Source organism: Eleutherodactylus coqui, chromosome 4 (assembly GCF_035609145.1).
Source record: "Eleutherodactylus coqui strain aEleCoq1 chromosome 4, aEleCoq1.hap1, whole genome shotgun sequence".
NCBI classification, from domain to species: Eukaryota; Metazoa; Chordata; class Amphibia; order Anura; family Eleutherodactylidae; genus Eleutherodactylus; species Eleutherodactylus coqui.
This window is the reverse complement of record NC_089840.1, coordinates 209,455,698-209,475,002: the sequence shown is the minus strand read 5'-3', so window position 1 is coordinate 209,475,002 and position 19,305 is coordinate 209,455,698. Positions and strand designations below refer to the sequence as shown.

Here is a 19,305-nt window from a genome sequence, read left to right as displayed (position 1 = left end):
GCTGCGCCTCCGGTCCAGCAGCAGCCACGGCAGAATCTGTTACCGCTGACCTCTTCCTGACAGCGTCTGCATCGAGGTGAGAGGTTAGTGGTCAAACAGGAGCTGCAGGTTGGGTGAGTGTAATAGGGGGGCTGCTATTGGGCTCTGGCCAGTCAGCATTCCTGGGACTTTGGGGTAACTATTACTCCTGGGGCCACAATGAAGGTTACTATTACTATTAGGGAAAAAGAAGAACTATCTTATTGAGGGGTGAATGTGGTGCAACGTTCAGACATGGTATTAATTCTTGAGATTAGGTATTTTGCCTCATTTGTTGTTCTATACGTTTACCATCAGGTATAACGTCATTTAGGTTGGGCTGCATTTTCCATAAACAAGAAGACTCTTTTACCTAACCACAGCAACTAATATCCATACTTCCACTCTCATTCAATTTATTTTCCACCGGGGTTGCTCCACCTTTTTTTCCATTATTCTACATTATTACTACTGAGGCAACAATGGGGGTCACTGTTACTACTGGGGCCACTATTGGGGTCACTGTTACTACTGGGGCCAATATGGGAGTCACTGTTACTATTGGGACTACTATTGGGGTCACTATTACTATTAGGGCCACTATGGGGGTCACTATTACTACTGAGGCCACTCTAGGGGTCACTATTAGGGCTTATTCTAACGAGCATAAGCACATTTCGATCACGCAGATACGCTGCATATTTACGTGACCAAAAATCACTCACTCTTGCATCTATGGCTGCACCGGTGTGTTTTTATGTGTGCCATATACACTGCATATTTGCGCATGCCAAAACAACGCAGGCAGTCTCATTGAAATGATTTCCTGAGCATTCACTGTGTATTTGCACTTGCCCATTCCCTACAATGGCCTATTGAAAATAGGTCATGCCGCGTATTTTTTCACATGATTGCGTTAAAAAATGCGCTCATGTGAATTAACTCATTGAAATCAATGGGGTTTATTCACTGCATATTATGCGCGCCAAAATTGCAAGTGTAATACGGTGCTGAAATACACTCATGTGAACGAGCCATTAGTATACACTTACGAGTGGCCCCTTGAAGACAACCATAAGGCTGATGTGGCCCCGGTTTTAAAGTAACCTTGGTCTCCATCACCATTCCACTCCGTTTAGTATTCCATTCCATTCTGTTCAGTATTTTATTAGAAAATCACAAAGTACTGACTATTACACAATTTATTTGGATTTTCAGACTTTCTGGATGGTCAGTTTTCAGAGAAGACATCCTGCTTTGGTATAAATGAGTTACCACACATAAGTACAGTCAACACTCTTGACCACAAAACACACATTGGAAAACTTTATTAAGTGGATAAATAACATTTGTGACTCTAAGGTGGCATAATATGATTCTCTGACCTCAACTTAATCTGTCAGGCATTTTTTTTTTAGAACACAGACATTATAAACAAAAATTCACACCTATCTTAACACATCCAATCACAGTGCAACAAAATATTCATAAAAAAGTGTACAACCTCTCAGATCTTGGGGGGCCATTAAGTGTAGCAGCTACAAAAGTGCCGTCCCACGAACAGAGTGCCGTCCCATGAACAGAGTGCCGTCCCATGAACAGAGTGCCGTCCCATGAACGGGTACAGGTTGATTTTTGCCTGACATTTTGAACAAAACATACATGTGGAATTGATACATACTAGTAACACAACACTATTCATACAAGCAATGAGAAATGACACTGGCAATCAGATGTACTCGGTGTGTCCTGTGGTATATTCTATTAGCTCTCAGATTGCTGAAACTGATACTGCCCTTTGTGCCCAGGACTACATATGAATACAATTCCATCAGTGATACTACCATATGTAGTACAGAATGGAATAAAGTAACAGCTTTTGTACACTGCGGAGTTGCATGAATGGATCCAGTTTTAAAGACTTGACTGTAGAGATAATGGACATGAATTGAGCAACTGTAAGGATAACAACAAACTGATAAATAAAGTATAAAATAACAGAATAAATTATAAACAGATAGAAATGGCCTAAACATAGGGTATGTAGTTGGGAAGTGATGCAGACGGGAGTCCAGTAACAGCCAATCCTAGAGATAATACTCTTCCTATAGCGGTCTCCTATTTCCCCGTTGGTTAAATTTCTATGGACAGTAGAGCTGGAAGGGTCCAGCCTTGTTAGTTACTGCTTAAAATGAAAGTGCTGGAAAGGCAGGAAAACACAAGCATGATGATCCACTCTTTAATTTTGTTCGGATTCACGGAGTCTACATCCAACAGCGGTGATCAGTGCTGCCCCTTTCCCGCTACCATCTTCGGAGAGGAGGAAGGACACGTTACACTTTGGAGCAAGATCGGCCACCGTCTGGTGCATTATTCTGGAGAAGCTTCAAGTAAAAAGAAAACATAGTCTTATTATCTGGTTAACTACATTCACATTTCCTACAAAAAACATTATTTACAATCACTGACACCAATCATGCACACCGATCATATATGGTGTCCATGAGGCAACACAATATTTAAAGGGCCATTCCGGTGCCATTTTTTTCATTCATTATGTAGTCATCCCCCTAGTCTTACCTTGGTTAATTATTACTTTCCATTTGAAACTTCTGATCTCTTTTCCTCAGATGGTCATGTGATCTCATTCTGACCAACTCAGATTTACTTCTGGTTATGTGCTCAGTTTCTGGACAGTTTCTCAGTCTGTGTAATGTTACTACATTGACCCTACTACAGAAACTACTTAAAAGAGGACATAGACAATCTCTATTGCAGTTAATGATAATTGGAGGCTCCTGTCACACAGTTACAGATGAGATCCCGCCTTATCCTCCTGACTGTAGCTTATTTAGAAGTATACAGAAGGTGTAATGATAATTAAACTGTCCACCCAGCAAGCAGAAATGGTAAAGCCTCTAGCTAATGCTGTACTGATGCATCACAGGATTGATGTCAAAGCAAAAATCTCACTATTGAGATGGTGTCTGATAGGCACCCAACAGGAAGCTGCACTGCATGGAAGTGACTACAGTATATAGAGCAGACCTCCAGACTGTTACAGGCAATTGGGTGAGGGGCACAGGGATAGAAAAAAGGAGTAGACCTTTAAGCTGTTAATACTGTCATGGTGAGATGGAACATAAAATATTAACAACAATTTGTGCAAATTTGCAAAGGCTAGTAACCAGAATAGTCTACAAGGTGCTTAGTCATTTACTCTATTCCTTTGTAAATTAAGGTATTCATTGAATAAGCCTTTACTCTCCTACACCTGATATGGAGATTTCTCATAGTATAGTTGGTTGGCAATTAAAATGCTGTTGGTACTTAATTACATTAGACTAATAGACTTTTTCGGGACTGCAATATTGATGGCCTATCCACAGAATAAGCAATCAATATCAGATTGGTTGTAGTCCGGCTCCTAGTATCCCAATTGATCAACTGACTGAAGGGACCATGGTGCTCCAGTGAGCATTACATCCCCTTCATTGCTTGCTAAGCACAGTTCTGTACTTTTGGTAGTGGCTGTGCCTGGTACTGCAACTAACTACATCTGAATCCCATTCAAGTGAATGGAACTAAGCTGCAATTACAACACAGCCACTACCAAAAGTAGGGATCTATGCCTAAAAAACAAAGGTCTCTTCCTTCAGCTGCTCGGCAGGGGTGCGGGGAAATCAGATCTCCTCCGACCTGATATTGCTGCCTATGGCTTAAGGATAGGCCATCGATATTGTAGTCCTAGACAAGCCCCTTTAATTAAATGTATTATAAAGAAAATGGGCAGCTCAACCACAATACTCAAAATTGTACTATAAGACGCCGAGTGTACAGTATGGTATCAGTCACTCACGCCAGACTCTCCCCACCCACAGTATGTGCACTGACAGCTCTTTCCTGATACATAAGCAGTGAATGAGCTATCATTCTTCATGCGGGGAGAACAAGGCACGGGCCCACCTTATTGACTCGAGAGCTCTGTTTCTGAGTCAAACAGGAATAACACACTTTGAAGTTTGCCTGTTTGACTTGAGAATGGAGCACTCAAGTCAATAAGGCAGACCGTATTTGGACAATCCTTGTCCGCAGTATGTTGACTGACAGCTCCTCTCATTGCTTGCGTATAGGGAGAGACCTGTCAGTCAGCATGCTACGAGCAGGTGCAGCCCACCTCATTGACTTAAGGGCTCCGACTCAAACAGACAGACATCTAAGTGTGTTTATTCTGAAACGTTGCAGAATAATACTTACATGTGGGCAATGTGCAGACCTGTCCCGAGTTTATGCTGCACATAGTTTGGGCAGTATTATCCTGCGGACAGGTTCCCTTTAACTTTGGATACATGGAAAATGTCTACAATCATTATCTAAATGGCTTTACTTACTGTGGATGTAATTTATACAGAGTTCCATCAACTCCTACTGTGACCTCCAAATGGTCCAGGCCTCTGTTTTCCCGTATCTTGTCTACAACAGCCGCCATTCCAGCACCGCACAACTGTGCCGCTCTTCTTGACACAACGCCACAGACTTCTTTGACGATTATACTGTCATCACAGGTGCTGTTGAGCCCGAGCTGCTGAAGGATTGATCGCACTTGAAGCAATGCTAACCTATCACTGTGTGAAGAGAGGTTAACATTATATTAGTATTACATGATACATATTAAAGCGGGGGGGGGGGGGTGTTAAGTTAAGATATTTGAACTTTAAAGTGAATGTCAACCCTTGATTTAGTCTAAACAGATCAAAATTCTGAAATTCTGATGATTTTCATAATATATATCTGTATTAGGAGTGAGGGAAAGAATAGCAGGTATCAATGTCAAATACGCAGCATCAGAATTACGCTGTTGGTCACTACGTCTCCAAGAAAGAATGGACTAGTGATGAGTGAGAATACTCGCATTGCCCTTAGCGAGTACCTGCCCACTCGAGAGAAAAGGTTTGGCTGCCAGCGGCGGGCGAGAGCGGGGAGGAACGGAGGGGAGATCTCTCTCTCCCTCTCTTCCCCCCCACTCCCCCTGCTTACTTCCGCAACTCACCTGTCACCCGTGGCGGCAGCCGAACCTTTTCTCTCGAGCAGACAGGTACTCGCTAAGGCCAATGCTCGCTCGAGCAATTGCCCTTAGCGAGTATGCTCGCTCATCTGTATACAGGACATCCCACAAAAAACGAGCCGTCGCACAACTATGTCAGCAAAAAAATTAAAATGCTATGGCTGTCAGAAGATGGCGACAGAAAATAATTTTAATTTTTCGTGCGGATTTGCATTGCGGAATGCGGACCAGGCGTCCACCTCTGGATTATTCAGCAAATACCTGCCATATCATGCAAGGTAAAAGCAGGTTTCCATGCCCACAACTGGAAATCAATTGCTCTGTTTTGAGCCGGATTCCGTGCACATGGCTTCCATTGAAGTCAATGGGAGCCATCTGTCCCGCGACCCTTGCGCAAACATGAGTGCGGAAAGGCCGCGGGATACGCTTCATCACCTAGCAACGGTATGGTCACATCTGTACAGCGCATGTGCGCCGTCCGGCACATCCACCGTACAAACAGAATAGAATCCGGACAGGTAGCACGGTTCACCGGATTGGATTCCGCTGTGGGATCACGCATGGGGAATCCGACCCAATCGTGTGAATTCGCCATTAATTGGACAGAAGAAAAAGGAAAATATTTACAATGATTGTAGAAGGCCATGCTTGAACTACCCGCATGCACGTTATACTCCTTACCTACCTCTCAATCTGTGACAGAAATTTGGTTTCGAAGATACTCCTAGTTTTCAACGCCTCAGAAATCTGTCCACGGAACAGAAATCCTCGCTTTGTAAAGTCTATTAGAATGTTTCTTACAATTTCTCCTAAGTACATTCCACTAATCATTTTCTCATATCTGGAAAGGAAATAAATACAAAAAAGCAATTTATCAGATCCAGATAAACACAACTTTGTACACGTTACTTTTATAGTATTTGGCTTGTCTGATGTGAACTATATACCTTTGTTTTCCTGAATTTAGAGAGAGCTCATCAACGGCTTTGTCATATACTGTTCGGATATCATCTAGACATCCATTGTCACCAAATGCTCCCCATTCCATGTTGACACACATTCTCCCTTCATCTCCATCTACCATTTCTATGTTCTTTGTCTCTTCCATGTAGCATGCATTACTGCCAGTACCTATCACATAGGAAGACATGTAGAACGTATGGTGAGGTTCTGTAGAGTACACTCAGATATATAGACAATATCATATAATAGGAGGCAAATGGTGAATATTTACTGAACATTATGGGAATCATTTACATGTATGGCTCTGTTCACATCTGCATTGGAGGCTGCATTTAGGGCCTGTGGTACAGATCTGCGTAGTATGCTGCTATATTTTATTCAGGAAATGTACATCGCGGCATGTAAAGGGTTCACAGAAAGAGAACGCTCCCTCTATGACGTCATTGGCACTCCACGATTTAATCACGGACATTGGCATCCGAGCTTGCCATGGCCTGTGATTGCTATTGTGAGTGATAATGCATTGCAGTACAGAAGTACTACAATGCATTTTCATAGCGTTCATAGTTTTTATGGTTCCCTACAGGAACATAAAAAAATAGTGTAAAAACATGTACGTAATTACAAAAAAAAACTTTTTGGGGCACTTTCCCCTGTTTGTATAAACAAAAAAAAAACCTTCTTTTAAAAATCCACATATTTGGTATCATTGTATTTGTAACCACGAGTACAATAAATGTAGCACACTATTTATCCTGCACGGAAAAAAGCATAAAAAGATCCCTAAAACACGAAGGCAAAATGCTTACTTTGTTCATTTTGCCTCCCAAAAAAACACAATAAAAGTGATTGAAAAAGTCGTATGTACCCCAAAATGGTACCAATAAAAGTGACAGCTCTTCACGCAAAAAACAAGGCCTCATAGAGCTTCGTCAATGGAAAAATAAAAAAAATTATAGGACTTTGAATGCAACTATGTAAAAAAATTATTTCCCCCCCAAAATTGTGCAAGAGTGGAAAACAACTAAAAAGAATAATAATTTTGGTATTGCAGCAAAAATATATCATGTCATTTATGCTGCATGATTAAGGGCACCGCAAACGGTCGTTAGCACATATATGCTCGCTATTGTGAGACATATATGCCCTATGCAGGGCACATGATCGCGGCTATAGCGCCTCCATTGGCGCTTTTGACTGTACTATTTTGCACTGCCTGGACCGCTGACATCGGCACTGTACCAGAAGTGCCATGTTTAAGTAGGCGGGTCAGCTGACTTGGTAGGCCCAGGTGTTATCGTTTACTTCCACAAAATCACGCAGTTCACTGTGCGATTTTGGGCAGATGGGGACCTTCGGTGTGCAACTGCACACCAAAATAGAGCACATAGAGTTTTTTACCCTGTGATCAAAATGTGCACAGCAAAAAAAAAACGTGTGAAGGAACTCATTGAAATCAATAGGTTCAACGTGATGCTCATTCGGTGCACTTGTGTGTGGCCTCCGTCATGAATTTATGTGTCTTCTCTAACTGCCCCCCCCCCCTAAAAAAAAATTAATAACAGTTTTACAATACATTATATGTGCCCAAAAACGGTACCAATAAAAACTAAGCTTGCCACACCAATAACAAGCCCCATACGGCCATGTTGACGGAGAAATAAAAAAGTTATGGCTTTTAAAAAGGGGATGAAAATCCCACAAAAAATTGTTGTGTCTTTATGGCCAACACAGGCCATGTCTTTAAGGGGTTAATGACCCCTTTAAGGGTGCCTGTGCACGGGTGTGATTTCGCCGGCGGTAAACCGCCGGCGAATCACACCAACTGAAGCTTTCCATGGAATTGCTATGGAAAGCACCAGCACACTGTCCACGAGCAGAGAATCACTGCGATTCTCCGCTTGCGGTGGGCATGCTGTGAATTGCCTCGATTCTCCGCGGTCAGCCTATCTCTCAGATAGGGCTGACTGGCAGAAATTCGTCGGCGGCTCCCATGGCGGAGATCTGCCGCGGGATACCGCAATGCCTGTGAACAGGAGGCCTAAGTGTAAAGCCTAACAGATATGATGGCTGAGTGGGTGGTGTATACAGAGAATACATACTTACCTACAATGAGACCAATTTCACAGTTTGGATCTTCATACGCACAAGTCATCATTGTCCCAACAGTATCATTTACTATGGCAACTACATCAAGGTCAAATTCCTGTTTTAGAAGATGACGATATAATTATTAATCCATCACTGATATTATGTGATATTCAATTAATAACACTAATTAAAGACTGCATTTATCAGCTGTCACTAAGCTGTACAGGTGGTACTCCAACCAACTCCCTGTACTTGCTCCCATTGCAAACAGCCAGCAAGGGGTGGAAAAAAGGAGAGAAGGGGGAGGGAGTTTAGCAGTCACGCTGCTAAACTCCATTCCACCTCCCTTCTCTGGCAGCTCCCATAGGCTCCCATAGGAGTCTATGCAGCGGCCGACATATTCCTGACAGGAAGATAGTTCCTGAACTGTCTTTCCTGGCTGTCGGAAAAGAGCCCGGCCAAAATATGCTATCTTGGCCAGCTGAGTGCTTTAACGTAGCGGAAAATCGCACGTCTGATCTGACGCATTGGAATCCAATGCATCAGATGGTAGCGTATATAGTCCAGGTCGTGAAAATAGCGGCTGATATACGCTCGTGTGAATAAAGCCTTAGGGAGGTTTTGGGCTCATTGCAGTCAGATTTTACAGCTCGATAGTGACTATTCACATACTGCAATATGGATGTCCATAATGTCCAATTATGATTTCAATAGGGATATTATTAGATATGGTTGGGGTAACTTTTCAAAACCATAAATAAGAAAAGCAATATGGAATCAGTTCACAAATTATGTTATCTTTAAAAGAGGTAGCATGTTTTTTTTGCAGAAATTGCGCCAATCTTGTCCATGAGCTACTTCTGGTATTAAAGTTTAGGGTCAAGTTTAGACAAGCCGTTTTATCCTCTGAACAAGCGAATGATGTCAGAGTTAGGGCAGCTTTACATGGGCATATGTGCAGTTGGGCGACTTACTAGAGTATTTGCGTGTATCAGTGTATTTTACTGGATTTTTTGCGCTCATGGGGCATGTTTTTTTTTGCGCACGGTACACAATTACCCCCTGATTTAAATGACTATTTAGCCTAATGAGTTCCAGATGTGTTCTTTTTCCTGTGGAATTGCATGTCTCCTTGTGTAATGCATACAGATTTGCGCACCCCCCATAGAATTCTAGGGGGGCCTTTTGAGCAAAAATATGCACAAAAATAGAGCGTGCTGCAAGTTTTTATTGCACGCATGGAAAAGGGGAATGTGATCAAACCAATTGAAATCAATGGGTTCTATTCTCTGCGTATTGCGCACGCAAATTTTGCACACACATAAACGCACCCAAATACACCTGTGTGAAGCCGCCCCTTACCTCGATTGTTCGGGCAGCCTGTTTATACAGGCAGCTATATCGTTGACATGTTTAATCGAGAAATCGTTCAGTCATTCACATTCACTATATAAATGAATGAGAACAGCTGAATGAACGGTATTTCAACTGAATGATTCGTGAACGAACCAACGATGATTTTTATGCCTGCATAAAATGAACAATGAAAGAATAGTGAATAACAATAATCATTCGTCGTTTGATCGTTAGCTGCGTTAAGACTGAACGATTATTGCTCACTTTCGTCATGTGAATGATTTTTTGAACGATAATCGTTCTGTCTAAAAGGGCCTTCAATCTCGATGATATGAATAGACCCGAGCTGTAGTGCCCCTCACAGCCCAGGGACAAGAATAGCGCAGTTTCTGGAAGATACCTTTTTTCCTATTGCCATACAACCATATAGACACATATCTTCCAGTATTGTTTTACAGTTGCTACAAAATGGCTAATAATTATCTGGGATTGTGGAAAAATCGATACCTAACCCTACAAGTTATGCTACTTTCACAGTGAACTCTATTAAGACCCAAGATGACGTTTTATACATTCAGCAAGTATATATAAGTATAGAGGGTTTTTGGTCCCACATACCTCTCTCCTCTTGATTCCTTCCCTAAGCAGGCTCACCACATCTTCACCTTCACAGTCAGTTGCTTTAAAGCCCTTGGTCCAAGTTAGCAGGATACCCTGTATATACATATACATTGTTACATCGCAAGTCAGTGTCAGAGCTCTCATCTGCCAAAACTCTGGCCAATACTTACAGCTTGTACATACTTTACTAATAACACTTTTGTATTCTCAATGAGAACATTGTCCATGTAGGTATCATTGTATCTTGACGCCACCGGAAGCTAGGGGTATGACAGGGCTTGGATGCAGGAACGCCCGTCACACCCCTAGCTTCCGATTGGCTGGCTACATGTAGGTCCTAGCAGCCCTAAAGCAAAGCATCCAGGGCAGGGCACAATTTATGCACTGTGTGTCCAGGGAGCAGCAAAAGTGCTCGGCTCATTAATGCAGGCCCCCCCACCACTGTGGACCGCTGAAAGCTGCTGCAGATACACTCCTGCCCCGCTGCTCTCCCCCGCCGCTGTGCTCTCCGCTAAATAACTTGGGCGCCTCCGGCACTCTGCTGCGCTGACCCATATGTCGTTGTGAAGTGCGGACCGCCGCCGCTCAGTGCTCCCTTCCACAGCAGCGCAGTGAACACCCCAGCACTGCTGCTCACCGCTCCGTGGGACAGCAGCGGTGTAAAGTCAAGACCGGCCGTTCTCACCTCCCTGAATGCCGTAGTCCGTTGCCCAGCAGCGCTCATAAGTCTCAACCGCCGCCTGTCACCTTCCTGCACGCGGGACCTTCCCCTGCCTACAGGACCTGTGGGGCCCAGCATGGTGAGACAGCCGTTCCTCCACGCCAAGCGCTGCTGCCTACAGGAGCTGTGAGGGCCAGGACAGGGATACAGGCATTTCTCCACCTCGGATGCTGGTGGCTACAGGACCTGTGAGGGGCAGGATGGGTAGACAGCTGGACAGCCAAACAGGAACAGGGGCGGCAATCCACTGTCAAACACACAGTATCTGGACTCCGCCTGAACGTCCGCTGGCATCAAGATACAATAATACGTCCATATAATCATGCATTGCTACAAATGAGTAGATCCCAGTTATACAGTCTTTGTAAAAAAAAAAAAAAAAATCAAGTACCTAGAAATTTCCTTTTTTTATGAATAACTCTGGCATGCAGTTCCATCTCAGGCACATATGCAAATAATTAGGGTTGTGGCATGATTGGATGAACAGTCTTGCCACTTTAGACCCTAAAAGTGGTAAAATGATTCCACTGTTGGCCTACAAAAAAGGCTCTCAGAGGCTACAGATTTCGCACAGTTAACATAGTCTCAGAGGGCTGCATTTTTGGAATGCAAGAAGCTGGATGGTCATATCAACAAATTGCCCGCTGCCTCAGCCATTCTGATTAGACTGTTAGGAGGTGTTGGGGCCAGTGGACGCATTAGGGCACACAAGGCGACTGGGCTCAGGACACCTTCAACAAACCACCAGAAGCGAGGATCATCTGATCTTCCAACAAGCACGAGCAGTTCCAACTGTTTCGTTGTCCAGAGACGGGTCGCACCATTGTTACAGGCTCCTGTGTCTGTCGGAAGTTTTCCAGGCACTTGGCTGAAGAACATTTGATCTCACTGCACCTATGACATGTACTGCTTTTGACACCCACCATTTACTCCGCTTGCAGTGGTGTCATGAACAACGAAACTGGACTGCTACGGAGCGGAATCGGGTTGTCTTCAGTAACAAATTGAGGTTTAGTTTGGATACTGACAACGGCCATGTTCATGTCTACAGACCTCGGGGTGGGCGGGTCAATCCTGCCTTTGCTGTGGCGCGGCACACTGCCTCCTGCTGGGGGGCCATCGCATACGACAGTCGGTCAGCCCTAGTAGTAGCACAAGGGACAATGACAACGGTATGTTCAGGACATCCTGCAGCCACATGTGTTCCTTTCATGGCGGCTTCCAAGAGGCATTTTCTACAGGATAATGCTCAGCTGCACACAAACGGGGGTCACAGGAGCTCCACAACATTGTCACACTTCTGCGGCCTGCCCGGTCGCCAGATTTATCACTATTAGAAAATGTATGGGGCCATTGGTTGGGTCCCTGCCATCTAGAGGTTGGGTTACAGCAAATGTGGACCAATATGCCGCAAGATACTATATGGAACCCTGTATGCCTCCATACCCGCCTGTATCACATCTTGCATCCAAGCTAGAGGCGGTACAACAGGGTACTAGAGCCTCCATGCCCGCCCATATAACATCTTATATAAGGGACAGCGCTCCAGCACCATAAACAATCATTATGTATTTATTAAGACAAGGTACATAGTTTATTAGGCAGTTTGAAAAAGCATTTCATATCAGATTGATATTTAGTCAAATCAATGGTGACTATTATAAGTTTGCATGTATGGGCGTTTACTTCAGAACCTTGCTAAAGACATGCATAGAATGGAGGCGGCACAAATGTACTGTCACGGCACTTGGAAGTTTTGTCACAAGCGTTCCAATTTTGCGTGGCGTGCGTTTCATGTGACGTACTTACGTCACGTGACGTGTCTACGACACACGTTCAATCCCGTGACGTGTTTACGTCACAGGTTCAGTAACATGACATGTTTACGCCACACGTTCGGTCATGCGACCCGGAAGTAGCATCCGGACTGTCCGGATGTTTCCTGATGGAGCATTATTGGCGCATCTAAGACGTAAGTTATTTGATTTTAGATATAAATGGTTATGTTAGAATGCATGTTCACTGTACTTAAAAAAGTCACAGTCATCGTGACGAAACGCGTTGTATGGAGTTATTTTATGACATTAAAGATCATTATTCCTGATCTTTAGTAGTATATCGGGTCTTTTCCTGCAAGAGCGCCGAGCCTTTTTCTCTTTTCTCTGGTTACATATAACATCTTACATCCAAGCTAGAGGCGATACAACAGGGTACTAGAGCCTTCATGCCTGCTTGTATCACATCTTGTATCCAAGCTAGAGGCGGTACAACTGGGTACTAGAGCCTCCATGCCCGCCCATATAACACCCCCCCATCCAAGCTAGAGGCAGTACAACACAGCCTTCATGCCTGCGCGTATCACATCTTACATCCAAGCCAGAGGAGGTACAAGAGGGTACTAGGGCCTCCATTCAAGGGGTCAGTTTTCCACAGTGGGTGGTCCTTTTTCTCTGATATTGTAATCACTGTTACAATCACACAGAAAACGTTTAATTGAATTTCGACAACTTCTAGGTGTTTGTTTTATTTGACAATCAGTGTATATAGATTGGTAGAAAAGACATCTTCCTAGCATTATCTTCTTACTAGGTAATATACTTGTGTGTTGCACGGCGATTTTATGAATAGTAGTCCTGGAATATACAAAGTGCGCAACAAAAATGAGCCCAGCATCCACTCTTATGAAAGCTGTACAAAAGAAAATCTGTGCTGCCCATAGCAACCATTCACAGCGCAGCTTTCATTTTACCTCAGCAGTATAACCAATAGCAACCAATCACAGAGCAGCTTTCATTTTACCTCAGCAGTATAACAAATAGCAACCAATCACAGCACAGCTTTCATTTTACCTTGGCAGTTTAGGAAATGAGAGCTGAGCTGTGATCGGTTGCTATTGGCAACAAAAATTACAGGGAAAGTCAGTGAGTTTTTGATTTTTAATTACGCCAGTATTGGTTGCCTGGTCCTGAAGAACGCTAATGCAAAATTTCACTCAAATTGGACCAGAACTGTGGATTTGTATACGACACAAACAAACAGATTTTGCATTTTATATATAAGATTAGAATCTATACAGCAAGGCTGTTACCTGTACAGTTATGGATCGCCCTTCACATTCATCAGTAGACTACAGGTCACCATTTGACAGATTCTATTTGCTGGTTGCCTATAGGGCTACCCTATGGAGTATCAAATCCCCTGCAGATCTACATGTTAAGACCCTTATATCTAAATAAGGATTTAGAAAAGATCACTTTATTATGAAATTGGTATTTATTAGAGATGAGCGAGCACCAAAATGCTCGGGTGCTCGTTACTCGAGTCGAACTTTCAGTGATGCTCGAGAGTTCGTTTCGAGTAACGAACCCCATTGAAGTCAATGGGCGACTCGAGCATTTTTGTATATGACTGGTGCTCCGCTAAGGTTTTCATTTGTGAAAATCTTAGCAAATCATCAAAGTCATGTAAAAAACACAGAAATGGATAGGGCAGGCGAGGAGCAACATGCAGGGCTGCATTTCGGGCTCCGAGGTCTCACTATTAAGCCACAATAGTGGCAAGAGTGAGACCCCCCCCCCCATACTGTCAGCAAAGAAGAACGATGTTAGCCCATTGAATTCAATGGAGCCGGCAATACAGCCGGCTCCATTGAAAGCAATGGGCTGCCGGCGAGCACGGGATGAATTTTCGAGAAGGGCTTAAAAATATAAGCCCTTACCTGAAAATCATCCTAAAATGAGTAAAAATAAAAAAAAAATGTATACTCACCTTTCCGCTGAAGTCGGAGTTCAGCCGTGTCTGGCCGGCAGTTCTCCTGAACTGCTGTGAGTAGTATTCAGCAGCCGGGGATTTAAAATCCCCGCCTGCTGAATGAGCTGCCTCTGATTGGTCACAGCCTCACCAATCAGAGGCAGCTCTCACTTACCCATTCATGAATTCATGAATGGGTGAGTGAGTGCTGCCTCTGATTGGCTCAGCGCAGGGACCAATCAGGGGCAGCTCTCAGATGTCATTCAGCTGAGAGCTTCCCCTGATTGGTCCCTGCGCTGAGCCAATCAGAGGCAGCACTTACTCACCCATTCATGAATGGGTGAGTGAGAGCTGCCTCTGATTGGTGAGGCTGTGACCAATCAGAGGCAGCTCATTCAGCAGGTGGGTATTTTAAATCCCCAGCTGCTGAATACTACTCAGAGCAGTTCAGGAGAACTGCCGGACGGCCGCGGCTGAACTCCGTCTGCCGGGACAAGGTGAGTGTTACGGCACTCTGACCCCCGAGCGCCAGGTGGGGTGCCCTGAACTTCCCGCACCTCACTGTCCCTGCCTACTTGCCTCGGCCCTGGCTAATCCCAGGCGGACAACTGGACGGCGGTCCCTGCGCTGGCTAGGGACCTGGCGACTGACAAGAGAAACTAACTGATGGGGGGACAGAGTGCCGACAGAGAGGCAGATGGAAAAGACCAACAGAACAAACAAAGCTACAGGCAGGCTGAAGGAAACTGACTGGCAAACTAGGGCTAGCTGAGAGTAGCTGCAGACAGACTAGCTAGTAGCAGACAGAACCAGAACAGACTGAGTAAAAGGCATACTAGAAAGAGACTGACTAGCAACTAGTACTGACTGACTGACACAGGCAGAAATGACTAGTGGCTAACAGAACCAATAACTGGCAGTGAGTTCAGGTCACTGCCAGCCTTATAAACGAAAGACTCCGCCCCGGGGCGGAGAGTGGGAGGAGCCAGCTCCCCCACTACTGCACAAGAGAGATGGAGGAGTGTGGGCGGCGCCCTACGGGCGGACACGCCCACGCCGCCACACACCAGCCTTTCCACGTCGCTGGTAGAGCCCCGACGTCAGGGCTCCAGGACGCCGGAGCCGACGCCGGGGTGGCGCACGCTGACAGCGGGACCCTGCGCTGCCCTGCATGGTAACAGTGAGTATATTTTTTTTTTACTTTTTACACATTTCTGGATGAATTTTAAGCCCTTCCCGAAAATTCATCCCGCACTCGCCGGCAGCCCATTGCTTTCAATGGAGCCGGCTGTATTGCCGGCTCCATTGAATTCAATGGTCAGTGCTCGTTTAATCGAGACGAGTACCGCATGGTGCTCGTCTCGAGTAACGAGCATCTCGAGCACCCTAATACTCGAACGAGCATCAAGCTCGGACGAGTATGCTCGCTCATCTCTGGTATTTATACATTTCTTTACATATTCTTTAAAATGGCTTTAAGGTAGAGTTTTATATCTATGTGTTTCTCTTTAATTTGTTTATTGTAAACGTACCACCTTAGTGCCCAAAGTTTTACAATACACCACCAATTCTTCACTCCCAAAAAGGAGAGAAATGTCACAAAAAAGCACATAGTCCTAGATAATTTTGCTGCACTAACAAAAATTTGATGCATTCTGTTTCTAGAGTTTCTAAAAGTAGCACATAAGTATAGCTTCTAAATTCCTGTCTGTGAACATTGTAGGACACAAAAGACTTTATCATCTATTTCATATATTGGATGGGAGTCCAAATACAAAATAGTACTGGCCCCATACACTTAATATAATTCTTTTCTGATGAAGCCCACAACCCCAATCATCATTCATATGACTCACAGCATCCAAACTGGTCTGCTTGCAGGGGAAGGAGAAGGTGAAACCAAGAGGAAGTCGTGCCCCTTTAATCCCCATGTAATCCAGGAAATCAGAGATACAGTGAACAATGTGATCAAATAGCTGAAATGAGATAATGAGAATATCTATCAAACATCTTATAATATTATCAAGTGGCGATCCGCTTTAACATATATGGATAAATCCAGGGTTTTTCTATTGGACTAAAACAATTATTGGATTTAGTATGTATCTGACTTACCTCATCCCCAGTGCCTTGCATAATATCTACAGGAATAGCATAGATTTTATTATGCATTTCCACTGTTCTTCTTTTTCCACTGCGGATCTTGACAAGTAACACTCTAAAGTTTGTTCCTCCAAGGTCCAGAGCCAGAAAATCCCCATTTTCTAGAAAAGTTAGTAATGAAACACGATAAAGCATTAAGTCACATAAAAATATACATAATAAATACTTATCAAAAAACGAAGACATTGCTTTTATTTCCAAATCCTAGATATATAAAAAAATCAATGAAAGCAAACTATGAAGGAGATCATATACTGACAAAACCTTTAACTCATTGATCAATTAGAACTTTCCATTCCCAATATTGTCTGTTTTTTAAAATATCCTATTAGGCAATTTTCACACGAGCGTACCATAAGGCATCCATAATATGGATTCATAATACAGACATTGTACTGATCATATGGTATTTGTGGGAAAACTGAGAAAAAACATCATACCTAGAACATGCTGTGATTTGCAAAAAAAATGCCAATGATCCAAAAAATGCACCAAAAGTGAGAAAAGCAACATTTCTTAAGCTAACAAAAATAATTAAATCAAAGGGTGTTGTTGGTTGTTTTCAATGTACAGGTCTGGTACTTTTCCGTTAAGTATGCCGTTTTTATAAATGGCGTTGGGAAGGAGGGGGTCTTAATTTTGTTTCCGGCATAGTAAAAAGAAATCCCTAAATGTAAAGTATCAGTTCATTAGGGAAGAAATTTGGTGAATACAGATTTTTAGACACAGGAAACATGGCATTTACGTGCTGGAAGTGGAATATATTCACAAAATTGCCACATAGTTAATATGTTTCCATAATAGAACGTTGCAAACATTTTTGCGAATTTTAGATGACTTTCCTGTTATTATTGAGGTTGAGCTCGCTGACCATTATCCAACATTAATTAATCCCCGAAACAGATTTAGGGCGCCCACCCACTGGCGATTTTTTTTTCTTTGCGTTTTGCGTTTTTTCTGCAGAGCAATTAGAATTGAATGTACTCCTGTCCACTGGCGTTTTGCGTTGCGTTGCGTTTTTTAACATAGGAACTGTCAGTTGCATATGTGTCCTTATTTTTCTCCTAATGCACCCATGAAAGTCAATGAAAATTAATGGAAAAGCCGCGAAAACGCCGCGAAAACGCGGCGTTTTTCACGCACGAAAATCGCAAACGCCAGTGGGTGGGCGCCCTTAAAGTATCATGCACACTGTAATATGTTATATTTAGATAGTGCTCATTACCAGTGCCATCTGGAGTACTGCGAACAAATGTTGGCAACATTTTAACTTTTGCAATTTCATGAGTCTTCTTCTTCAGACCATTCTCAATCTCGATCCGCATCCTTCTTTTCACCTCCAATAACTGTTCATGAGTGAGGGTGAACTCCTCAAGTGTCTCATCCATCTGTCTCCTCTGTTCAGCCAACCGGTAAGCCACTGCGGTCACCATAGCAGCTCCCTTACCACTGCCACTCTCGGACAACAAAAATCGAACGTCTGAGTCAGGGACCAATCGTCTTACTGTTTTATGTAGGCGCCTGGCATATCTGCACAAAAATAAAATTTCAGTTGTTTGCATACATAACATGCATTTATCTGGTATATTAAGACTAACGTTGCACTCTTTGTATGAATTTTACTACTTTTTATACTTAGTAAATTGCCAGTGCCAAAGTAAAAATAGTCCAAAAACTTAGAAAGATAATCTGGGTGAATTGGAGGAGGAAGTGAAAAAGGTCAATCTACTAAATGCCTTCTGCTCTATTATATTTACATAGGAAAATCCAATGACAAATGCCATGATTGTCAATGCTTAAACCAGCGAGAAGGGCAGTGTTCTCTCAAAACTCTAAATGCTGTGGATGTTGTGTATCTAGACATTTTAACCCGTTCGTACACTGTTATGTACATGTACGTCACAGATAAGCAGGTTGGGTAGGAAGCAACTTTAAACAGTTGACACCTGAAGGCTTTAAAGGAGATGTCCCGCGCCGAAACGGGTTTTTTTTTTTTTAAACCCCCCCCCCCGTTCGGCGCGAGACAACCCCGATGCAGGGGTTAAAAAAACCACCCGCACAGCGCTTACCTGAATCCCGGCGGTCCGGCGTCTTCATACTCACCTGCTGAAGATGGCCGCCGGGATCCTCTGTCTTCGTGGACCGCAGCTCTTCTGTGCGGTCCACTGCCGATTCCAGCCTCCTGATTGGCTGGAATCGGCACGTGACGGGGCGGAGCTACATGGAGCCGGCATCCTGCACGAGAGGCTCCATTGAAGAAAGCAGAAGACCCGGACTGCGCAAGCGCGGCTAATTTGGCCATCGGAGGGCGAAAATTAGTCGGCACCATGGAGACGAGGACGCCAGCAACGGAGCAGGTAAGTAAAAAACTTTTTATAACTTCTGTATGGCTCATAATTAATGCACAATGTACATTACAAAGTGCATTATTATGGCCATACAGAAGTGTATAGACCCACTTGCTGCCTCGGGACATCTCCTTTAACTGGAGACAGGTCTTAATAATATTAAGCCAGGGCTTGATAAACTAACGTTGACAGTATGTAAAATATACTGC

General features: G+C 43.7%; 1 protein-coding gene across 1 annotated transcript in view; it reads right to left on the bottom strand.

Annotated features, from left to right (window-relative positions):
- Positions 1–1,331: 1,331 nt before the first annotated feature.
- LOC136625990 (hexokinase-1) overlaps positions 1,332–19,305 on the bottom strand; it is an 80,129-nt gene continuing 62,155 nt past the window's right edge. Inside the window, exons 10-18 of the mRNA XM_066600650.1 lie at positions 17,974–18,278; positions 16,701–16,849; positions 16,442–16,561; positions 10,112–10,207; positions 8,153–8,252; positions 6,031–6,214; positions 5,769–5,924; positions 4,410–4,643; positions 1,332–2,402 (exon numbers count right to left, since the gene is read on the bottom strand). Coding sequence (XP_066456747.1) covers positions 2,258–2,402; positions 4,410–4,643; positions 5,769–5,924; positions 6,031–6,214; positions 8,153–8,252; positions 10,112–10,207; positions 16,442–16,561; positions 16,701–16,849; positions 17,974–18,278 — 1,489 coding nt within the window. The 3' untranslated portion in view covers positions 1,332–2,257. The remainder of the gene's footprint in view (positions 2,403–4,409; positions 4,644–5,768; positions 5,925–6,030; positions 6,215–8,152; positions 8,253–10,111; positions 10,208–16,441; positions 16,562–16,700; positions 16,850–17,973; positions 18,279–19,305) is intronic.